Genomic DNA, 22,392 nt, shown 5'->3' on the forward strand with positions numbered 1-22,392 from the left:
ACATTTGCAGCTTCAAGAAGTGCCGAACACTCGTGGAGAATCTTAACGAACATCCACACTATTGTTTCTAGCAGCAATGAGACCCAGAAACCTCAAAAACAAGTGAGTCGCTTCCTTTCTCAACATGTTTGGTTCGCCCATAAATAAACACAAACACACTGAAGATGAGAATACTATAAAAAAAATCCCTTCTATTATAATACCAACAGCACAACTACTGCTAAAAGTAGCCTGAGGGAGAGAAAAAAGATGGAACAAGCAGGCAGGACGTGGAGAACAGATACAGAATTTATTTTCAATATCCATCGCAAAGAATCAGGCGACACCGCTTGAAACAGATAATACAGAATTTATTTTCAACCCGAAGTAGGAAAATACATAGGTAGGTGTAAAGGAAACAAGCAGAACCTGTAGTCAAAGGAAAAAATAAAAGAATAAAACTAATCCAAAAATAATCAAGAGGACGGCTAAGGGGTACAACATAAAGCATTGTTTACCATTCAGTATCTTTTAAAACAGTATGTGTTGATTTGAAAACAGCTGCCTTGATTTCTCGTCTGGGTTAATGGACATTCTAAAACATTGTGCAAGTGTTTTGTCTTTTTTTTTTCCTTTTTTTTTTGCTGGTATTTCATGAATGGTAAACAATAGTTGGTCCAGTGCATTAACACAGTGACACAGATCAATATATGTACTCAGCTGACTACAGAGAGACAATCCTGATCATTGAACAACTACCACTAAATTGGCAGGGAGATGAGAAAATATACAAAATGTATGGTTAAAAGATGTAAAAATGTGCTCAGGTAAATCAACAGTGTGGAGAATTGAAGATGGAGAGTTTAGATAAAAAGGAAGAAAAAAAAAACAAAAAAAAAACCCGCCAGTTTGAAAGTAGCTACATTTCCCCAGATGAACTGAATAAAGACCCAAAGAAATATGAATGACAATGTTTCCGGTTATTATTGCCAAGTTTAGCTGATGAATTGAAAAAGAAAAAAAAAAAAAAAAAAAAAAAGCAGTGGAAAGTTCTTGTGTGTGTTTGTGTTGATGTGTTTCAAGGAAAAGGACAAAAGTACCTTGCTTTCCTTAAAGCCCTACTTTTCATGGAGGTGATGGTTTGGGGTTTTTGGATGAGTGAGTGGTCGGTGCAGGGAGTCGCTCTAAAACACAACCGAACTACAAGCAGCTTTGGTGTGCACCGTTACAAAGATGCAGCCTGGGGAGGAGAAACAAAAATCACTCTACACCTAAACAAAGCAACAGCAAAGAAAAAACAGAAAAAAAAAACATGTGATCACTCACAAGAGCTTACAGCGTTCCATAAGTTCAGCTCTGATTTGACAAGATATTCAGAGGAAAAGGGAAAGAGGAGCGTCAAAACCAAAGAAGATGGACTTAAATCAGTGACTATCAACAGTAGCTAACTAGCTCAACAGATTTAACCACTGTAATGCACAAGAACAGAATGAGATGGACTAGAAGTACTCAAAAAATCATCACAAGACCAGTCTAGTGGCACATGATTAGCTTTGCCGTTACAAACACGTTTTACACCTGTCGAACGGTGTTCAACAGAACTGTGCGGCCACTAGTGAGATCAGTCCGCCGCCCGAACCGCCGGGCGCGAGCACTGTCCGCCTAGTGCCACGAGACATCAAAAATAAAGCTGAAAACTTTGCTTTTTTTTTTTTCTTCCCCTCCTACTTTTCCTCTTTTTTTCTTAAAAAAAAAATCCCTGTGCTGAGATTTAATTAATGTCAACGATGCAGGTTCTTTTCTGTCAAAACACGCTCCAGACTTAATCCCGTGAGGCATCATCACGAACATTCAACTTTGACCCGTCAAGACAACGTCAGTCGTGATGATTTCTACAGAGGATTTGGTTTGTGATGGGAGGGGAGTTGGGGAAAGGTTAAAAACAATGCAGTAAACATAACACCATCAGAAAAATCAATGATTTACACATCATTAACACAATCCAATATCTTTTTAGAAGAGAAACATGGGATACATCTTTTATTCACACTTTACAAAAAAAAGCTACCCTTTAAAGTCTACTACAATACTAATGCCATTCAGAAAAGAAAAGGATAAAAATCAAACTGGACACATTGGTTTTCATTAGGGAGAGCGGGATAATGAGGGCAAAAAATTTTGAAAATAATGTTGGGGTACAAAGACATTGATCTGAAGATTAAATTTATATTTCCTACTTGCTTTTAAAAATATCACTTCAACACACGAAGTGATGAAAACCTTTAATAATTCATACGAGTGGACAGAGTGAATAGGGCGGCATCTGAATCTGCTAAGTGCTCATCATCCATGTGAAAGCGTGACAGTTGAAATAATTACATCACTGCTGACAGATTTCTCATTTTTTGGGGGATGTATCAAAAATCAGATTCATAGTAATACACCAGCCTGGGTTTCAGAAAGCCTGCTGACCTTCATGCCTTGTTCAAAAAGCAGAGAAAAGTGAGAGCTTCCACCCTTTCCAATGCAGAGTTAGGGGGTCCACAAATGGCACTATAGCTGCAGTGACAAGGGTAGAAAATGTATACAAAGCAGTTGGGCAAAAAGACTTAAAAAGACACAACTTGATTAGTATAATTGTCAAGTAAAGTCTGATGTTTGGGAGGTTAATGGGAGGGGGAGGTGATGGACAGACTTGGGTAAATTTAAAATTCACGGCCAGGAACAAAGCCAAGGGACTTGGGTACAAACAAGGAGTACAACAAACAAAAGTGAATTCATAAGATGCCCTACTCATGTTCCTTGCAGAGGAAAGAGAGGGTTGGTGGGAAAAAAAAGCATACCTGATTAATAGAGAGCTCAATGAATAGGAAGGATGTACATATCATAGTATTGTCACATCTCATTAAAAAAGGAAATGAACATCAACAAAAAAAAAAGGACATTAAATCTTCACAAATGTCTCGACAGTATTTAAAAATAAAAAGAGAAAAGGTTGTTCAGGCGTTCGTCGCATGTAAATAGTGCAAGACGACGTCAACTGCTACAGTGAGGCACGATGTACAACGGGGATTGATGCAAGTTGTGTCAATCAGATGTCACTTTTGAATGAGATGTATAGAAGAACAGATGCGATTCATCCTTGCACGTCCTTTTCAGAGCTGATGGCAGCAGCGTGGATCAATGGCTTTGTTAATGGGCAAGAAGCAACAGAATTTCCTCAATGTCTATTTACATCGCAGCAATATGCCAGCAAAAATCACGCCAACCTCAGAGTGAGAGGGAGAGCAAATCATTAAACAATACTGATACATTACTTACAGTTAATCTCTAGGGAGTGCAAAGTAGTGACAGCGAACGCCATGAACAACCTCTTCTTTCGTCTTTTGTACAAGCTGGTAATATCAATTCATCTTAACATCAACTGGATAAAAATTTAGCCATAGTTTACAATACAATCTTTTTTTCAAATCGGATCATAATTTACTCTTCGTACAAAAAACGCCAGAAAACAGGTCTTTTGTGGTTCATATACAATCATGTAAAGACTGAGTCTAGGTTTCTATTCTGTACAAACACTTGTGAAAAAAAACAAACGAACAAAAAAAACCTCACTGGTTTTGTGTATGGGACTTATGGCTGGGGAAAGTCATTACTGGCCTCGGAGACAGTGCTACAGATCTGCCTGAAAATTCATCTTGCGCGTGTATGCAAGTGTGTTTGTGTGTGTAAGCTTGCATGTGTGGAGTTGGACGACGACAACTCCCGACAGTGAAAGGAATGCTGGTTTTATTCCGGTGTATCAGCCATTATCGCCTCTGCCATTCCGCCCAAATCCCTTGCTCAAAGAAAGGTGATACACAGCCCACGTGACCTCCTAAGCACAAGACGAGCCTGACAACTGTACAAGTTGGCGTGAAACAGTCTGCATAAAGGATGGTAGCTGCTCTCAGTTTCTCACAGCGTCTTTCTTTAAGGCTACATACTGCCGACGTGAAACATCGGACAAATGTAGGCAAAGAAATCTGGTTGTCTAGGCATCGGTGGGTTTGGCGGCTAATGCACCAGGGCTGGGGTCGGAGGTGTTTACTATCTTGTAGCACCACAGGAGGCCATGACCTCACAAAAGGCCTCAGCACCACAAAATGACAGCAGAAAACCCCACCACATGCAACCTGAACTTCATCCGCCTCTCAGGGATAGTAATCCAACAGATAAAAAGCTGCTTTTGTTCCATCGCCTCCAAATCCAGAACGCGTCCTAGAAAGACTGAGTAAGTATCCTTTTGGCCCAAAGTACAGGCGATAACAAGCCTAAGCTAAAGCAAGGTCTGAGACGGATAGGTCTGCTGTCTTTGCTGGTTTTAGATTTATACAGGACAGACAGACCAGCAGACCATCAGCTCTGGAGCTTTGTAGGTAAAACATCATCCCCTCAGCCGCAAGTTTCCCCTCGCTTTAAAACCAAATCCAATGTGATGAACCTGAATAAGCTACCATCCCCTCTAGTTTGCAAGACAGAAGCAAAGTAGGTAGGATCAGTGACTCGGATGAGGAAAGGGAGCCCAATACACGAAATATAATACACAAACCGGACTGAATCAAGCAGTTAAAAAAAGATCTTTAAAAGAAAAACAGAAAGAAAACAGAAAAATATAGAGTATCTATAACATACGAAATCCCTGTCAGCCAGACCTCACTGTACGAATATTTTACAGGTTGTGTTTTGTGTTTGTGTGTGTTTGTGTCTGTGTGTGTCTTCCATCTCCAGTGGGGTGGAGGAAGGAGCTGGTGGAGGGAGGGAAGCGGGGTTGAGAGGGAGAAGCTGTGGTTGGAGCTCCCCCTGGTGGTATGGCGGGGTCTCACTACCTGCGTGTGGGCAGGTGAAGCCCATTGACCTGGGAGGGGAGGTTGGGCAGGAGCAACTCCAGCTGGGCAAACAGGGAGAAGTGGTCAGAGGGGATGTGAGGGTGTGGGCAGCCGCTGACATTGTTCTCTACAAGCCAGTGGGGGTCCAGAGGCCCCAAGATACCCAGCACGTTCAGGTGAGGCCGAGAGTAGAAAATATAGTCGATAACACCCTAAAGAGAAAAGAGGGGAACTTTGTCAACGAACAGACTGACCCTTTAGAGTGCAAATGATAAATATTAATGTGACATTTTTATGTACATTCATTCAACTCAGTTTTAGTTCAACTCAGATTTAGTTTTTTTGCACCACACAAATATTTCTGCAATTGGTGAAATTACCTTGAAGTCAAAGGTGTAATTGGTGTAAGGCATCAGGCCGTTCTCGTAGGCGCTCTTCAGTTTGAAGCCGTGTGTGATCCTGCCGTTGGACGTGCTGTTCTTGCCGTTGCAGTTGAATTTGGTCAGGCAGTCACTGTAGCGCAGCTCCTTGAAGTCCTTGTGGGTGCAGTCCACTCCGCCAGTACTTAGGTACTCCACTACACCTATACAAACCAGAGAAGAGAGGCGTCATTAAAATAAAAAGATCCAAAAAGTCACAAGACCCTTCGTCCTCTGTAACTAAACCAAGTCTGTTTCTCCCTCTAATATACAGAACAGCACACTATCAGTATCGTTGTAACAAGATGCAATTTAAAGGATTACACATTCATGGCAAAATGTATTCTTAAGAAGAAAAAAAAAAGACTTCATACAACCCATAATAGATGGAGAGAAAGACAAATAGTTGGCTGGTAAATGAATGACAAAGTGAGATGAAGTTAAGAGAAGAAAAGCCAAGACTGGCGTCTCTGGCAGTGCCATGAGACATCTGTTCCATTCCCAATCACAACGAGGGCGGTATAAATCATTTTGGATCGCAGTAAATCTTTTCATAGTTCCAGTGGTTGGCGCCAAGTACGTCTGTGCCAGTATCGGCATAACAAAGCGGGAAAGGGAAAAAAAAAAACAACAAAAAAACTCAAAGATCAGATATGTCAATTAAAACCTGATAATTTAAGTTTTTCACATCTGCAGCTAAAAACTGGACTGCAGTGAAGTTCAGGATGTCTTGAGCTTCTACTGAACAGCAGAGTTATTGTGCAATTTTCACTGGTCCAGCACTCAGTGTAGGCCGTTACAGCACTTCAATGTTTATACCCACGAAGCAAATGCAGCCGTAGATGAAGGTACATCGTTCTTCAGAGCTTCTCAGCCCTCAGACACCAGAGAACCATATTGGTTCAAATGTACCTCTAGAAAAGAATGTGATTGGAGGCATTTAAACCCCCTGATGGGGATGCAATGGTTTGGGGAAAACCTAACAATCTGATTTAACTTTCTAAGGAAAAATAAAAAAAGAATGAGAGAATCTGACAAATACATGTTTGTGTTGCAAAGATTGTACCAAAGGCAGAGTTACATCCCATTTCCCTCAAATTCCTATCACCATTTCTGGTCATTGCATTTTCAAAAGGTGTAAATCATCAATATTCCCATTAGAAACAAACCAATAACAACATTTCCAACCTGACAATTCTAATCAACCATCTCACAGAGAAATTTACAGTGCATTACTATTCTTACTCTCATTTTCTAATAGAGGGAATGTGCATGACGTCACAGATGCGACTTCACAGCGGGTTACGCCCACTGAGTGGCAGAAAGACTGAGTGGCAGAAAGACTCAGTGGCAGCGTAGACTTTCAGTTGGAGCAACTCGAAAACATCTTAAATGGGAAAGAGCTGTTGTGCGATCGACTGTGCTCATAGATTTAGCAAGAAATCGGGGTTATGGTTTTACAGACTGCCAAAAAATACGCTTAAGAGAAACAAATGGATCGCTGCAATTCGAAGAAACAACTGGATTCCAGGCACTGAAACGTGGATTTGCGGTTCCCATTTTGTATCAGGTAATGTTGGATTTTTGGGTAGCTAACGTTAAACGGTCAAATCATAAAGTTCGGTGTCCTCATCACTTTCATTTCTACAATAAATCCTGCCTTGAAGTCGGACCAAGCGTCAAGACTTTTGTATGCCTTCAAGCTTTGCTTCGTGTATTTCACCGGCATATAAATTAAGTACATATAAATATCAGGAAACTGGATTTGTGGACAAATATTAATGTCCATGGACCACTGGTTCTTGGGGTAACTGTACGGGTCACTGTCAAGTCCAACTGCCTTTAATTTAAGCCGATAATTGGCTGTTATCCCGTCTTCTCCACAATCTCCCTACTAGTTGCAGCTGTTTTTGCCACTCAGTGCGAGTAAGGGGACGTGGTCCAGTGGGAAAGTGACGTCAATGCAGACCCTCTATTTAACAGAGAACAAATTACCTGTTTCACCTGCATTCTAGTAGTTTTACGCTCTAATGGCGCTTTTACACTAGCACCTGCTCAGCCCGACTCGACTCGCCTCGGTTTTGCGCTTCTCAACAAGGGGTGGAGGCGGGTGGAGCCGTGCCGAGTAAATACTTTTTCTGTAATTACTCGGCTGCATCTGACGTCATCACACTACAGGCCACCGATTGGTCGGGGGGTTGGAGTCAGACGTCTGAGTCACGAGGCAGAAATCAGCGCAAGAGCGACTCCTTGTTCATTTTATTCGACAGGCAATGGCAGCGCAAAAGTCTGTTTGGTGATCCAACTCTGAGGTGCAGAAGTTCATAAACCTGGTGGCTGAGGAGAGAATTAAAAAGGGATCTAGACGGGCGATAAGGAACGACCAGATCTACCAGGAGCTCTGTCACTCCATAGCTGCTCGCAGCTACCAACGGACTTTTCAGCAGCGCTGAGACAAAAAAAAAAAAAAAAAACGTTGCCGCTTGAAGCTTCTTTCACTCTCATTTTTTAACTTGATATCGAACACAAGCCACAGACCCAGCAGCACATTTATCATCTCCTCCAGGTTCTACATCTTTAGTGTTGTTGTCTTCTTTGTTTAGATGACTCAATCAAATACGTCACAGCAGCTTCGCTCCAATCCCACCTACTTCTCATCCGGATATCGAAAATAAACGAGGGCAAGGTGAGTGGAGTCGGGCTGAGGAGGTACCAGTGTAAAAGTGCCATAATAGACACACCTGAATTATGAATGAAAATCCTCATTGTTCCAGTCTGAGAATTGTACCTGTTTAGTGTGAAGTCCCTTCCAGGCATTTCTTTTTAATTATAACAAGGAAATTATGAACTGACAGATTCAGTTCAAAAACAAAAATACTGCAATTTAGATGACAGATTTTCTTTTTTGCTCCAGATCAACATGACACTATCAGTGACCGCCAGTAAACTAATCCAACAACCTTATGGTTCCAGTTAGTCTTGCTTACCCGAGTCGGGCAGGGAGTTGAGGTCAGCGCACATCACCAGTGGAATGGGATTGATCTCACCAGAGACAGACGACAGCTTGAGACTGCGTGTGGCCTTGTCTACGATGTTTTTCACCTCTGACAGGAACATCATGGTTTGGACTAGCTTGACATCGGAGTACTCTGGGTCCCAGTGCATGTGGGCATTGGCCACCAGGATAAGCTGCTTCTCCATACCATGGAGTGACTTTCCAGCTGAACAAAGGGAGAAAGTGTGGTCGGAGAAAAGAGCGTTTAAGGCATATCAAGATAAACCCAGCTGCTCAGTGAGTTTCTGATAAAGATTAACAGTAAAAATCAGTGCTTAAAAAAAATAAATCTAAATGTAGTTAATTTTGAAATTAATACCCTGCAGTCAAAGAAGAATCCCTACAGAACAATCAAAATAAAGTGATTACTCACAGGAGAGCTCCATCATCTCTTTGCGGACCTCAAGAAGTACAGCTACTCCGATGTTGTCCTTCGTCATCACCCTGTTCAGCATGGCCTCTGAACCCTCGGAGTTAGCCATGGCCAGCTGGTTGAACTCCACCGTGTGCTTCTGCACTGCACTGAACCTGGAGAGAAACGTTGAAAAACACATTTCGCAGAGAGTAAGAATAAATTATAATAAAAAACAAACGAGTTCATCATTTCTGACATGTTACAAATAAGGAGAAATAACATCATTGGAAGTATACTTTAAGTGGTGTAGGCTTAAAATGATAGTAAGGGTTCTGCAAAGACCTGTGGATGATCCCTGAATAAATCTGTTATGTGCAGGGCTGCACATAATTATTTTGGTCTGGTGCTAAGAGGAGCCCCTGGATATGTGACTTGGGGCTCCAAAAACGCGGTGACCCGTCTTGCCGGATCGATAAGAGGGGTGCAGGAATAAGTTATAGGCAAAACGATATTTATTCCCTTATAAAGAATAATTAACAAATTATGGTGCGTGTTAATCTGTAGAGTCAGTATAAAAGCATATTTTGCACCTAGGGTTGCCAACTTTCAGAAATAGAAATAAAGGACGCCCCGATTTCAGCAGCGCAGGAGCCAAAAAAAAGCCCCAAAACTTCTAAACTGCATAAAATTGTTTATTTTATATGAAAAAACTTGTTCTTTAATAGCATTGAACTTGCATGACTGTACAGACAGCCAACCATATAGCAGCTGAAATAGCCGCCTATGCTATGTATGTCCACATCAGCCAAGGTGTAGAATATTGCTACAGGTGAAGAATATGGTGTAAAAGTTAACTTATTTCAATAATTCAACTAGAATTTGGTGTAAAAGTTAATTTATTTCAATAATTCAACTAGAATATGGTGTAAAAGTTAAATTATTTCAATAATTCAACTAGAATATGGTGTAAAAGTTAATCTATTTTAATAATTCAACTTAAAAGGTGAAACTAATATATTACCTAGTCTTATTATATGCAAAGCAAGATATGTTAAACCTTTATTTGTTATAATTTTGATGATGGAATTGTTTATTGATTTCATAAAATATTCTCCAATTTATTTGGGGTTTTCATAAACTGTGAGCCATAATCAGAGAGCAGCGTCCTCCTGGCGCAGGTAACTGCTGCACGCAATGACGGACACTGGCTGATTTATGGTTCCGCGTTGCACCAACGCAGAGCTTACGGGGTAGGATACGCGGGAGAGCGAACGTACGGTGCGCGTCGCCGCGTAACATCATGCAGCCACTTCTCGGCGAACACATGTTTTCTGTTCGATTCGGGTAGTAGTTCAGTTAGGCGTCTCTTTGTAGTTGGTGGTGGTGGAACGCCAAAATAATTACTTAATGGCGCTTGCTTCTTGGACATTTTGACGAGACGTGTCGGGGTTTGTTCAGTAAAGCTGATCCTTACCTCTCTTCCTGCTCAACCCACCGAGTAAGGACGCGCTGTGATTGGCCAGTACCAACTTTGAGTGGCAGTTCTGGGGAAAAGCTCTCCCAATAGATTTTTTAATATTAGTATTCTGGTCTGGCCACAACCAATAATATGACCCCCAGCTGTTGGTACGCAAAAGCACTTCGCAGCACAAGATTGACAGCGCACTGTGGATTTTGACGGCGCATGCGCTCTGGCGGCCCACTTATGTGCAGCCCTGGTTATGTGCCATTAAATACTGTGAATAAGCTTTTTTTTTTTTCCTTTTGAACTTAAAGGAACCGTCTATAAGAAATGGCCAAAACTGGTACTGCAGTCACTTTCCAAATATTGTTGAGCGGCGTGTACCCTCCCCCTCCTCCCCCCGACCAGAGGTTGCCAGGTAGGCTGCAGAATGCAGCAGGAACGTAGGCTGCCATGGCTGCGATAATTAGAGCCGAGCTGGCAACCCGGATGCCGAAACAATACCGACTTGGTGATTGGGAGATAGGTGGAGGGTGGAGCTTCAGAAACAATACTGACTTGGTGATTGGGAGATAGGTGGAGGGTGGAGCTTCAGAAACAATACTGACTTTGTGATTGGGAGATAGGTGGAGGGTGGAGCTTCAGAAACAATACTGACTTGGTGATTGGGAGATAGGTGGAGGGTGGAGCTTCAGAAACAATACTGACTTGGTGATTGGGAGATAGGTGGAGGGTGGAGCTTCAGAAACATTACTGACTTGGTGATTGGGAGATAGGTGGAGGGTGGAGCTTCAGGCCAAAACAAAAAATGACAACATCAACATCAGTTGAGGGCTGCAACTCCTCTTTTTAAACTGGAATATCCTGGCTTGAGTGCTGTTGTCAGTGACATAAGTATTTGAAATTAACATGATTTTTAAATGTCTGTTGACATATCGGGGTCATTTTATGATTCGTTTTATTATTGCTCTTACATACAGCTCCTTTAACAATTTTAAAACATCTGAAACTGGGGTCGACATCAATCTGATGTACATAAATGAACCACTGACATTGAAATATGAGTATACGCATTAGGTGCATCACACGATATGAAATGCCAAGCAGGATTTTTTGGGGGGCGACGCAAGCTGGTAAAATAACATCTCAACATTTCTCATTGTAGATGACTAATATAGTCAATGTGAAATCTGCTTAGTAAAAGACAAATTAAAAAGCATGGAGCAAGTGCTTAGCATGCAGGCTCCACGCGTTCAGCGAGATGAGCATGTAGAGCTTCTGTTTCTTCCAGAGCTACTTCTGCGACCTTCAACACAGAAGTGGGTGGATGGATCCACCCTCTCCTTGTGTGGTAGTCTTCCCACTTTCAATTATTGATGGCTACCCAGAGTTTTAGCACCTCTGCAGCCTATTCCCTCTTGTCAGAATGAATGCTGAAAGGGACTATAGTTTGCTGTAAACATTAACCTTTCAACAGCAGGTTGTGTTCAGATGTACCAACGCTACAGACAGCAGCGCTGGAAAAAAGAAAAACAGCCTCACTTCTGAGGAGGGGAGGGGTAATGGTGGCGCCTCAGGACAACAGAGCGCGATAGCAGGAAAAATAGCCACAGCAGAGAAAAAGACATTGTGCTTGGGTAAAAACACCAATCCAATGTTAAATCTTTAGATATCAAGCACCATATTTTCCGCATGCCAAGGTGCACTTAAAATCATTCGTTTTTCTCCAAAATCGAATGATTTTAAAATTGAACCAATTTTATGTGGTACACTGCGCTCAAAAATCTGTCTAAATATATTGGTGCAACTTTGATAAACGACAAAGTCGTACCTTACTATAATTAGATGTCAAGCCAACATTAGGTTTTTAGCGTAAACCCAATTTTCAAATCTATATGATAATCCAATCATAATCCAACCTCCCACCAACTTCAGGTGTCAGCTATTGTTGGCAACGATGAACCAATCAGAACAGGACGTAGTACGAAGCTTCCCCCCTTCTAGTTTTTATTTGTGGATTCGTGGAAGACAAATTATTTGAAATTAGAGTGTATTTCTCTGTATTAGTTACAACTAAATGATATTCTGAGGTATTGTGAACGAGTTGAATAAAGTTCGATTTACCAGACCATTTCGCGTCACTTTATATATGCTTCATCATGCATCTTATAACCCGGTGCGCTTTATTTATGAAAATAGACCCATTGATATTGCGCATTATAATGCAATCTGCCTAATGGTCCACAAAATAAGGTACCGGTAGTTATTTGCTTTTGTATAAAAAAGGTATAAAAAATTGTATATTAACATATTAATTTGTCAACAATATGTATAAAAAAAAAAAAAGTATTTTCTTTAAATGTAGGCCACAAGTTATTTTGTAGACCTACTTCTCGGGCTTGAAGAAAATTGCACATCCATCCACATGTTTACGATCCGATTCGGACATCGTTCGCGCTCGTGACTTTGGACTGAAGAACCCATCGTATCCTTGCTCCTTCAGCTCAGGCAAGAAGTAATTGAAATACTGCTCCGTCTCAACTTCCTGTAATCAAAACGGCGGGGAGAAGAAAAAAAAAAGTTAAATTCTCACTAAATCAGCTCAGTTTACTAAAAGTAAACAATTATACAATGATGCTAATATAAAAACACATGCACATACAAATATTCCACTGAATGTTTTATCACTTTAGTTGACAGATATTGTTGGCTTTTACAGAAAAATTAAAAACATAATTAAAGAAAATCTAATAAAATTTGCAATCTAAAAGGACTCTGACCTCCACCAAGACACGTACACATCAGATTCTTAAACCATAGTTTTAGTTTGTGTAGATATTGAGAAACACTCGTTCTACTTTTAGCCTCCATTTGTGGACGGCATGGAGAGCCGTGTTCCCAGACACTGAATTCTGAAGTGATCTAATCTAATAAAAAGTATTTCCATGACAGAATTGCTCCTGTTTTTAATCTTGTGTTGCTCGAGGGGCCCGAGATCACAAGAATTAAATATTGATTTTTGGCCTTATCCCTTACACAGAAATTTCTCCACATCCTTAAAAATCTTTTGACAATGTTATGATGATATATTCAAAATCTTCACAGCCTTCAAGACACTCAAGAGTTTTTACCAATTAATTTAATCATTTCCCAGATGTTGCTACAGGTCTTTCTTGTTTGTATCATTGTCTTTTGCAGCCTTTTCTTTACCGTGCCCCAACTTTTTTTCCAGATATGTTACTGCCATTAAATCTACAGTAAACTCATATTTTTCATTAAAGTGAGACATTTTATAATTTCAACACTTTTTCCATTGATTTCTACAGTTCCCATGAACCCAATAAAATGTGGGTTACTGAGATTTGTCATTTATTGTACATTATTTACACAGCATTTTTCTGTTTGAGGAGGTATGGTTGTAGTCTGATATGCCTTACAGCTATAAGGTGATGAATCACAAGTTCACATATGCTGAACACCAACCCCTTGATAATCATGCAAAGTAAGGCCACAGAAATTCACAGAAGAGGTGAAAAGGTTTCTGGCTGAGTTGACTGGCCGGTTGAATTAGTATATTATAGAAAAATATCCGGTCTGCACCTGAAAAGCATCAGCATCCATCTCTCATAAAATTAACAACTGCGTGAGAAAGTTTACCACATTTTCATGAAAATGGTCACACTATTTTCCTGATTATTTTTTATGTAAACGTTAAAAGTAGTAAACTTTTCCCATTGGAGCAGTCGTAGTTTTGATTTCCCAGCTTGCAGGTCACCGCTCCGAGTGATCCAGTTACCATGGGTACCGCTGATGTCTTCACCTCCACATCTTTTCTAGTTGCTCCCTCAACCCTTTGGCATTTTTCCATCTGCCCGTGTTCCTGCTTCTTGACATTGCCGTGTCTGTTACTACAGCTTTGTTCTGGGGTTTGTCGACCAGCACAGCATCTGGTTAGTTATCCATCACCAGTTTATCAGTCTGGATCTTGAGAACCCAAAGGATCTTTGAATAGGACTATAAACACTTCCTCTGTGTAGTTGTAGCTCTTTTTCCATTGAATTTTCCATTTTATTTGGACTTGTGTCATAAAATCCACAGTATATTCTTATAGCGTAGAAATAGGAGACAACTGTAAGGATTCAATAATACCGATTTAGTTCAGTGTGAGGTTGAGTTAAAAAGCCATGATTGTGTAGCACACAGTTGTCAGTCTGTAACTGCGACAACAGAGTTGATTCATTCATAGGTCCCTCCACAAATACAACGCCTATGCCCTAATCTATTTTTTTCCCCACATTTATGACATTTATAATTTTGCGTGTCTATTTGATATTTCTGAGTTTTACAAACATTAGGATCTTTTGGTCAAATTAAAATCCATGCAATTACCAAAAGATTTATCAAAATTAGGAAAAAATGTAGTCCTTCATTAGTGATAATATGAAGAGCGCTGACAGCCCAGAGGACAAGGCTTGCATTTGATTATCCAGGAAAATTGCATTAGGCTCAGCAAAAATGTTTGTCAACTGATGGGCAGACAATCATGACCATTTGTAAATTGGATAGTAAAAACAAACATTATCAAGTTAATACTGGATATTTGTTTAGTTTCCAGTTTCAGGTAGCAGATGAATTACATATGAAAAGCTGGATTATCTTTGGTCAGGCAGTTCAGCATTCTGCTACAAGTGTGTCTTATAATCTGTTTTTCAGAACCATAAAACTTCATTTTCCAAGAAAGCGGTTCCAATACTTGTTGAGCCCAACCTCTTCTTCTAAAGAACCAAACAAACAAATTTAAAGGGGCAACAAGATACCAGTCTGATAAAAACATTTTGAATGTTATATAAAAAAGGACCACTGTACACCCTTTAGTATGCTAAAGAGAAAAATAAAAAGCTTTGCTAAAACATGGAAGTGGAGAACATTTGATGTTTAAAGATCAGCCTTCAACTCGGTCTGATATGTTGCATAAAACAGCATTTACAATAGTCATTTTAAAGTGAGTTTAAAAACAGTTTGTGTTGATTTCACCCAACCTTGTTAGGCGTTTCTAAATGACCTGCTTAAAACAAAGGGTATAAATCTCTGTTTGTAGTGGTTTGTAGCGGATTTCATAAATAACGGTCAGCATTTGAAAATTCCAGTTGGCAGAGCAAAGAGCATTAACACGCAGCAACTATTGGTTATGACCATCTTTATAAATGCACATTGGCATTTTGAAGAAAACAAGATGAACGCTGTGATCCATGTCATTTGTGCACTGTGGTCCTCTGTAGAAATTCAAACACCAAAGGGAAGCACAAGCACCACTGAAAAAGATGTAATGACATGGCTCTGTAATGACTCCCTGTGGAGGGAAAAAAAAATCTAAACAGTTCTTAAAATGCTCCAAAGCTGAGGCAGCTATGAAACGGTGATAGCATCAGCTTTGCAACACCACCTGGTTAAAAATTGTCAAATAAGGGTATGACTATAAAGCACATCTTTCCAAAATGTACAAGATTGAAGGGCTGAACTGCCAGAGCACTACAGAAACTAAAGATCAAACCATGAAACACCATGGAAGGTGTGTATTAATCAGCTACCAGGCAGTATGTGAGGTGAGATGGCCTGAGAAGAAAAAAAATTTAATAAAAAAAACCTAACCCTTATTGTCTGATTCATATCTTTTACCAACTTTTCCTTTGGTGAAATAATTTCTACCAAATCTATTATTTACGCAAGTCAAGTGCGTTTCAAACGTAAGTGAATAAAGACTTCTGATGGGGTGCATTATTTCCTCAACTCCACTCAGTCTCAACTCTGAACGCAGTACTTCAACAGAGGGACTTTATGTAGCAGTGATAATGGATTACTCAACTGTTCGTGCATTTTCATTTGGTGCGGGGGGGAAAAAACTAAACTAAATTGTCCACAAGAGGCCATTTTAAAATCTAAATAGATGTTATTTCTCACCTGCAAACTGATGATGTCTGCATTGCAGCCCATGATCTCCTGCATGATGGATTTCTTCCTGTACTCCCAGGTTAGAGCCCAGGAGGGGCAGTAGCCATATAGCTGTCGAGTGGCATACTTATCGCACAGTACGTTGTAGCACATCACAGAGAACAATGCTGAGGAAGGGAAACCGACAAGAGTTTTCCATTTTCAACAAGAATTACAAATTTTGAATGCCTTTAAATGAGCAAATTCAAACCATTCTGCTATGTTTTCTACCATTACATGCGCAACTTTTTCTTAACCCAAATTATGCCCACAAGTATAACCTGAAATTCAGACTTGTTTAAAGCATTAATCAGACAAGAGGCAGGATACACCCTGGACCGGTTTCACCAGTTCAACCAAAATATTTACATTTACTACAAAAGTATTTCTATGGGTTTATGTCCAGATGCACATCGATAAAAACAACTTTGAAACCTTACACTTACACTCAAATGGTTCTGCCATTTCAACACATCAACTCATATTTATATGGAAAAATACATGCCTTTTAAAATGTAAGAATACTTAATGCACCGCAAGTAATCACAATGAGGGTTCATATTTTTAAAATATGATTATGTAGAGTTTAAAACATCTAAAAAAAAAAGATATGTTCAAAGTCACTTTTCGGTGTAGGTTATTCTTACCCGAGGGGAGTGTCCGCTCCGGTTCCTGGATTGTGATCCATGACCGGGCTGGGGGTTGCTCTGCTGGTACTGTGCAAAAAAAAGAAGAAAAAAAGAAATTGAATACAGTTTCCAGTCAACTCAACAACAACTTGTAGGTCACTGATTGATCAAATACAGATAAAACACAGTAATGTGGCAATATACTATTCTTATCCAGTCTCACAAGTGCAGAAGAAAATAAATGCTCACTGCGTTTGATAGCCCCTGCCAGATTGTCTAACAAGTAGCTGAGCAGTCTCCGTGTGCCATCGGGTTCCTGGTAGAGGCTCATAATTTCTTGTGCAAGTGGGTTTCCTGGTGAAGAAAGAGATAATAAGTCTGAATCATCGCTGACATAAACAGTGGGATTTCAAGGGTAGAATGGCTATGAAAAACTTGATGAGCCACTCACCTTTCAACCCCAGTGTTTGTAACTGAAACAGTTTTCCCAATTCAAATGGCAGAACTCGCAACTGGTTGTTATTTAAAAGCAATTCCCTGTGGAGGACAGATGGGAATTGGATAATTAGAAGCTAGCCCTCCTGAGATACATCTTTTTTTTTTTTAAACCTTTCAAAATGTGTTACTGTGTTTAAAAGAAAAATAAACCGAGGGGGGGGGGGGTTCCACATTTACATAATAACATTTTAAAATCCTGCTTTTTTTTTTTTTATTTGCACATGTGTAAAATGTCAATATGTGTATGCTGAAATCACTAACCTGAGAGACACCATGTTGCCGAGCTCTGACGGCAGGCTCCTGATCTTATTGGATGAGAGATCCAGGTACACCAGGTTGTGTAGTTTGGCAATGTCTGGCGGGATGCGTGACAGTGAGTTGTCACTGAGGTGCAGGGCAGTGAGGTGGGTGAGAGACCACAGGGCTGTGCTGAGACTCCTTACTCGGCCTACAAAAACGTCAAGAATGGCACACACAAAAAAAAAAGTATGTTTTTCAATATAATGCCTTTTTATGAAAGGAAGTGTGTACATGGATGAAATGACTTCAGTAGAATGAAAACTATGCCTGAGCACAACTGATACTGCAGATATATCACGGAAGACTACACATGCAAACAGAATCAAGGCGACACACTGTCAATGTTTTTCTAAAGCCACCTACCTCAAACTTTTTATAAAATAAGGAGTTTGAGGGGAAAACAGAAACTGTCAAAAATTATTCAAGAATCAGGATTTATAATTTGTAATTGCATGTCCCCTGTCATGCAAAACCGACCTCCAATGCACTTCTTCCTGCTTCAGTGTTAGATAATGTAACAATGCCATCAGGGCGGCACTATGTAGTTGAATCTCTGCTAAAGTTAGCCATCAAATGTAAAAAAACTAAAACAAAAAATGAAACAGCTAGAAATTCAGCAAGCAATAAAATTGGTCTTGTCATCATGGACACATGTCTACATGTCCTGGTAGGGAGGGAGCTGGAGGTGACTCATCTAATAAGTAAAAGGTGTGAAAATTAACGCTGAGTACTCCAGAAAAACACCATAAATGTCTCGACTCACATCATCCCCATCTTCTCCTAAAATGAGTCAGATAAGAGAAATTGAACAAGTTGAAAGCCCTGCTGCAGACGATCATACATTGCTCCACTTCACCAAAACTAGCAAGCTCGGCACAGGTCAAAAGAAAAGAAAGCAAAGTCACTCACTCCATTCCATTTCTATTGACCGATATTGGCAAAGTTAAACTACTATAATTTTATTAAGAAAATAAGGTAAAGAATTTAAAATATAGATTATCTAAAGTTGCAGAGCTATTAATATATATATGGAGACAAGTTTAAAAAAAAAAAAAAAAAAAAAAAGAATTAAAAAAAAATAAATTTGCAAAGCTAATATATGAAAAAAAAAAAACTTAGATGCACATCCTTCGTCTATTTTCTTTGCCTAGACTACTCTACTTACTTCAAATCAAACTTTATTTGTATAGCGCTTTTCATACAAATAAAAAAAAATGCAACACAAGGCACTTTACATAAAACTTAATAATGCCCCCCCACCCCTCCCCACACACTTAACAAGATTTTGAACTTACAGAAATTTCATGACGATTTAACCACTGTATTAAGCTATAAAACCTCTCCCTTTAAAGTCACTCTCGAGAAGGAGCCCCATTACTCATCCATTTTTATGTTTGATGCACTGCAACTAGTTGAATAACAATTAAAATCAAAGTGTGTGTGTGTGTGTGTGTGTGTGGGGGGGGGGGGGGGGGGGGGGGGGGTTGGAGGGGGTTGAGAGTTGATCTTAATAAATCATCCATTTCCTCTGCAGCTGCACTTTCCTTTAAAGATCAGTCCAATTAATCTTGAGAGACTAAACCTTTCCAAATAAACCTACTTTAGTCATCCACCCAATATCATAACATGTTTTGGAAAATAATATAGTTTAGGATTTTTTTTTGTCTATTTTTAATCAGTGTCAGGAGCATCTGGTGTGAACTGTTAAGTCAAAGTTAGCTTTATCTGTAAAAAAATCTGATGTATCCAGACAATACTCACCACTGATTTCCAGCTCAGCCCAGTATGACTTCTTCCCGTTTGCTGCCTCCTCGCTGGACATAATTGTGTACATCCGCCTGGGATCCGGCGGGTCATATTTTTCCTTGGGCATTCCTATAACACTACAGAGATAGTTTGCATTACAACTTACTCTCATGGAAATCAGAATCAGAATCAGCTTTATTGGCCAGGTTCGAACATTGTCCAACAAGGAATTTGACTCCGGTAGTTTCGCTCTCTATGGTATTAAAGGTAAACAATAAACAAATGAACAAACGACAAATGTGGAATTTCTATGTACAAAAATTATAAACATTTTAAGGTGCAGCAGTTTGAGGTAGTGAGAATAAGTATGACCTATTTACAATTTCAACAGACAAGAATTATGCAAAAAATACAAGATAAAAAAATAAAATTGTACAAAAGAAATACAAAGTGATTCTTTTGTACAATTTTAATTTTTTATCTTGTATTTTTTGTCAAAATCAAAGACAACCTGGGCCTGAAACATGCCTAAAGCTCTCTGTGGGAGGTTGGAGAGGCATGCATGCATGCAGCTCATCAAGTAACAGGCTTCCCAATTCTAACCTAACCCTTACCAACCGATACATTTTCAATCAAGACGTAACATAGAGTGTATATTATAAGCGACTATATTAGTACGCATCACATGCGACAGCAACTGCGATTACATTGCTGTTACATAAGTTAATAATGTAAAATTAAGCGCTATAATACAATGATTCCAAGCATGATTACAGCTATCTAAAGTTTTAATTTACATCTAAAAAAAACTATACAAATGAGACTTCATAAATGGGAGATAAACAGATCTGTGACTAGATTGTTTTCGTGTGGCTGCCTGATTAACAAAGCTTAACCTAAATTGGCAGCGAGCGAACTATACATAACAAAAGTAGATCTAACCAGCTTGGAAGACGTGTACATTAACTTGGTGAAATGTTAGTATTTTATCGGCCCCGGGCACCGTCTCAAACGAGTCTCTAGTAAGCATTTCCTCCACGATTATCAGAATACTGCACACTTGTTGTTTACATAATGGCAAAGCACCGAGCTGCGCATGCAACACTAGGCCACGACACACGGAACACCGACACATCCGCAGAGAAAACGAGCTACAACAGGCACGAATCACCCTCGCTGGGGGGAATAGTGGCGGAATGGACGCACAAAGAGCGACAAAAGGCTGCACTAACGTGGTGTTGTGTGCTGTGTAGCCTAGCCGGAGTTAGCTAAAGGCTAAAGGCTAGCAGCTCCAATTATGTGAAGCTGAGCCACTTCCTGCTCCAATAAGTTCCTCCGGGTAGAACCACGGCCCGGCCGGAGCGGGGCGCACACGCCGCGGGGAAACCTGCCAGGAATACGGGGAGGTGGAGGGGAGAGGAGAGGGCTGGTTTACCTGCAAGAGCATACCAAACGGCGAGGACGACTGCGTGTTTTCTTTTGTTTTCTAGCTACTTCTCCGCTTCCGCTGCTGCTGTATCATGGCGACCGAGGAGCTGGAGCTCTGCGATAACAGAGAGGATCCTATTGGTGGAGACGGACAGCTGTTGATCAGTGGACACGAGGAGGGAGGGGCGGAGGGATGGATGGATGATGGATGGATGGATGGATGGATGGATGATGGATGATGGATGGATGGATGGATGATGGATGGATGGATGGATGGATGGATGGATGGATGGATGGATGGATGGATGGATGGATGGATGGATGGATGGATGATGGATGATGGATGGATGGATGGATGATGGATGGATGGATGGATGGATGGATGGATGGATGATCGATGGATGGATGGATGATGGATGGATGGATGGATGGATGGATGGATGATGGATGGATGGATGGATGGATGATGGATGGATGGATGGATGATGGATGGATGATGGATGGATGGATGGATGGATGATGGATGGATGGATGGATGATGGATGATGGATGATGGATGGATGGATGGATGGATGTATGGATGTATGGATGGATGATGGATGGATGGATGGATGGATGGATGGATGGATGGATGATGGATGATGGATGGATGATGGATGGATGGATGATGGATGATGGATGGATGGATGGATGGATGGATGGATGGATGGATGATGGATGGATGGATGGATGGATGGATGGATGGATGATGGATGGATGGATGGATGGATGGATGGATGGATGGATGGATGATGGATGATGGATGGATGGATGGATGATGGATGGATGGATGGATGATGGATGGATGGATGGATGATGGATGGATGGATGGATGTATGGATGTATGGATGGATGGATGATGGATGGATGATGGATGGATGGATGGATGCATGATGGATGATGGATGGATGGATGGATGGATGGATGGATGGATGGATGATGGATGGATGATGGATGGATGGATGGATGCATGATGGATGATGGATGGATGGATGGATGGATGGATGGATGGATGATGGATGGATGAATGGATGGATGGATGATGGATGGATGATGGATGGATGGATGGATGCATGATGGATGGATGGATGGATGGATGATGGATGGATGAATGGATGGATGGATGGATGGATGGATGGATGATGAATGGATGGATGATGGATGGATGAATGGATGGATGGATGGATGATGGATGGATGGATGGATGGATGGATGGATGGATGTATGTATGTATGGATGGATGGATGATGGATGGATGATGGATGGATGGATGCATGATGGATGGATGGATGGATGGATGTATGGATGGATGGATGATGGATGGATGATGGATGGATGGATGATGAATGGATGATGGATGGATGATGGATGGATGATGAATGGATGGATGGATGATGAATGGATGGATGGATGGATGGATGGATGGATGGATGGATGTATGTATGTATGGATGGATGGATGATGGATGGATGATGGATGGATGGATGCATGATGGATGGATGGATGGATGGATGTATGGATGGATGGATGATGGATGGATGATGGATGGATGGATGATGAATGGATGATGGATGGATGATGGATGGATGATGGATGGATGGATGGATGGATGATGAATGGATGATG

The 22,392-nt window shown here is 40.6% G+C and overlaps 1 protein-coding gene across 1 annotated transcript; it reads right to left on the minus strand.

Annotated features, from left to right (window-relative positions):
- Positions 1 to 270: 270 nt before the first annotated feature.
- On the minus strand, positions 271 to 20,882 carry cnot6a (CCR4-NOT transcription complex, subunit 6a). Its single transcript, XM_061725156.1, has 12 exons — positions 20,735 to 20,882; positions 19,315 to 19,436; positions 17,515 to 17,701; positions 17,207 to 17,292; positions 17,005 to 17,109; positions 16,774 to 16,842; positions 16,097 to 16,254; positions 12,529 to 12,683; positions 8,695 to 8,849; positions 8,254 to 8,487; positions 5,228 to 5,430; positions 271 to 5,059 (listed from the first exon to the last, which is right to left on the minus strand). Exons 2-12 carry the CDS (start codon positions 19,424 to 19,426, stop codon positions 4,844 to 4,846), a joined length of 1,680 nt encoding a protein of 559 aa, XP_061581140.1. The 5' UTR covers positions 19,427 to 19,436; positions 20,735 to 20,882; the 3' UTR covers positions 271 to 4,843.
- Between the last annotated feature and the right edge of the window lie 1,510 nt (positions 20,883 to 22,392).

This window comes from Cololabis saira, chromosome 7 (assembly GCF_033807715.1).
Source record: "Cololabis saira isolate AMF1-May2022 chromosome 7, fColSai1.1, whole genome shotgun sequence".
Taxonomy (NCBI): domain Eukaryota; kingdom Metazoa; phylum Chordata; class Actinopteri; order Beloniformes; family Belonidae; genus Cololabis; species Cololabis saira.

Coding starts and splice junctions, on each gene's coding strand:
- cnot6a (XM_061725156.1), bottom strand. CDS start 19,426: ATGCCCAAGGAAAAATATGACCCGCCGGATCCCAGGCGGATGTACACA. Junction 17,702..19,314: donor GGCTGAGCTGGAAATCAGTG/GTGAGTATTGTC, acceptor ACGTTTTTGTAG/GCCGAGTAAGGAGTCTCAGC. Junction 17,110..17,206: donor ACAAACACTGGGGTTGAAAG/GTGAGTGGCTCA, acceptor TTTCTTCACCAG/GAAACCCACTTGCACAAGAA.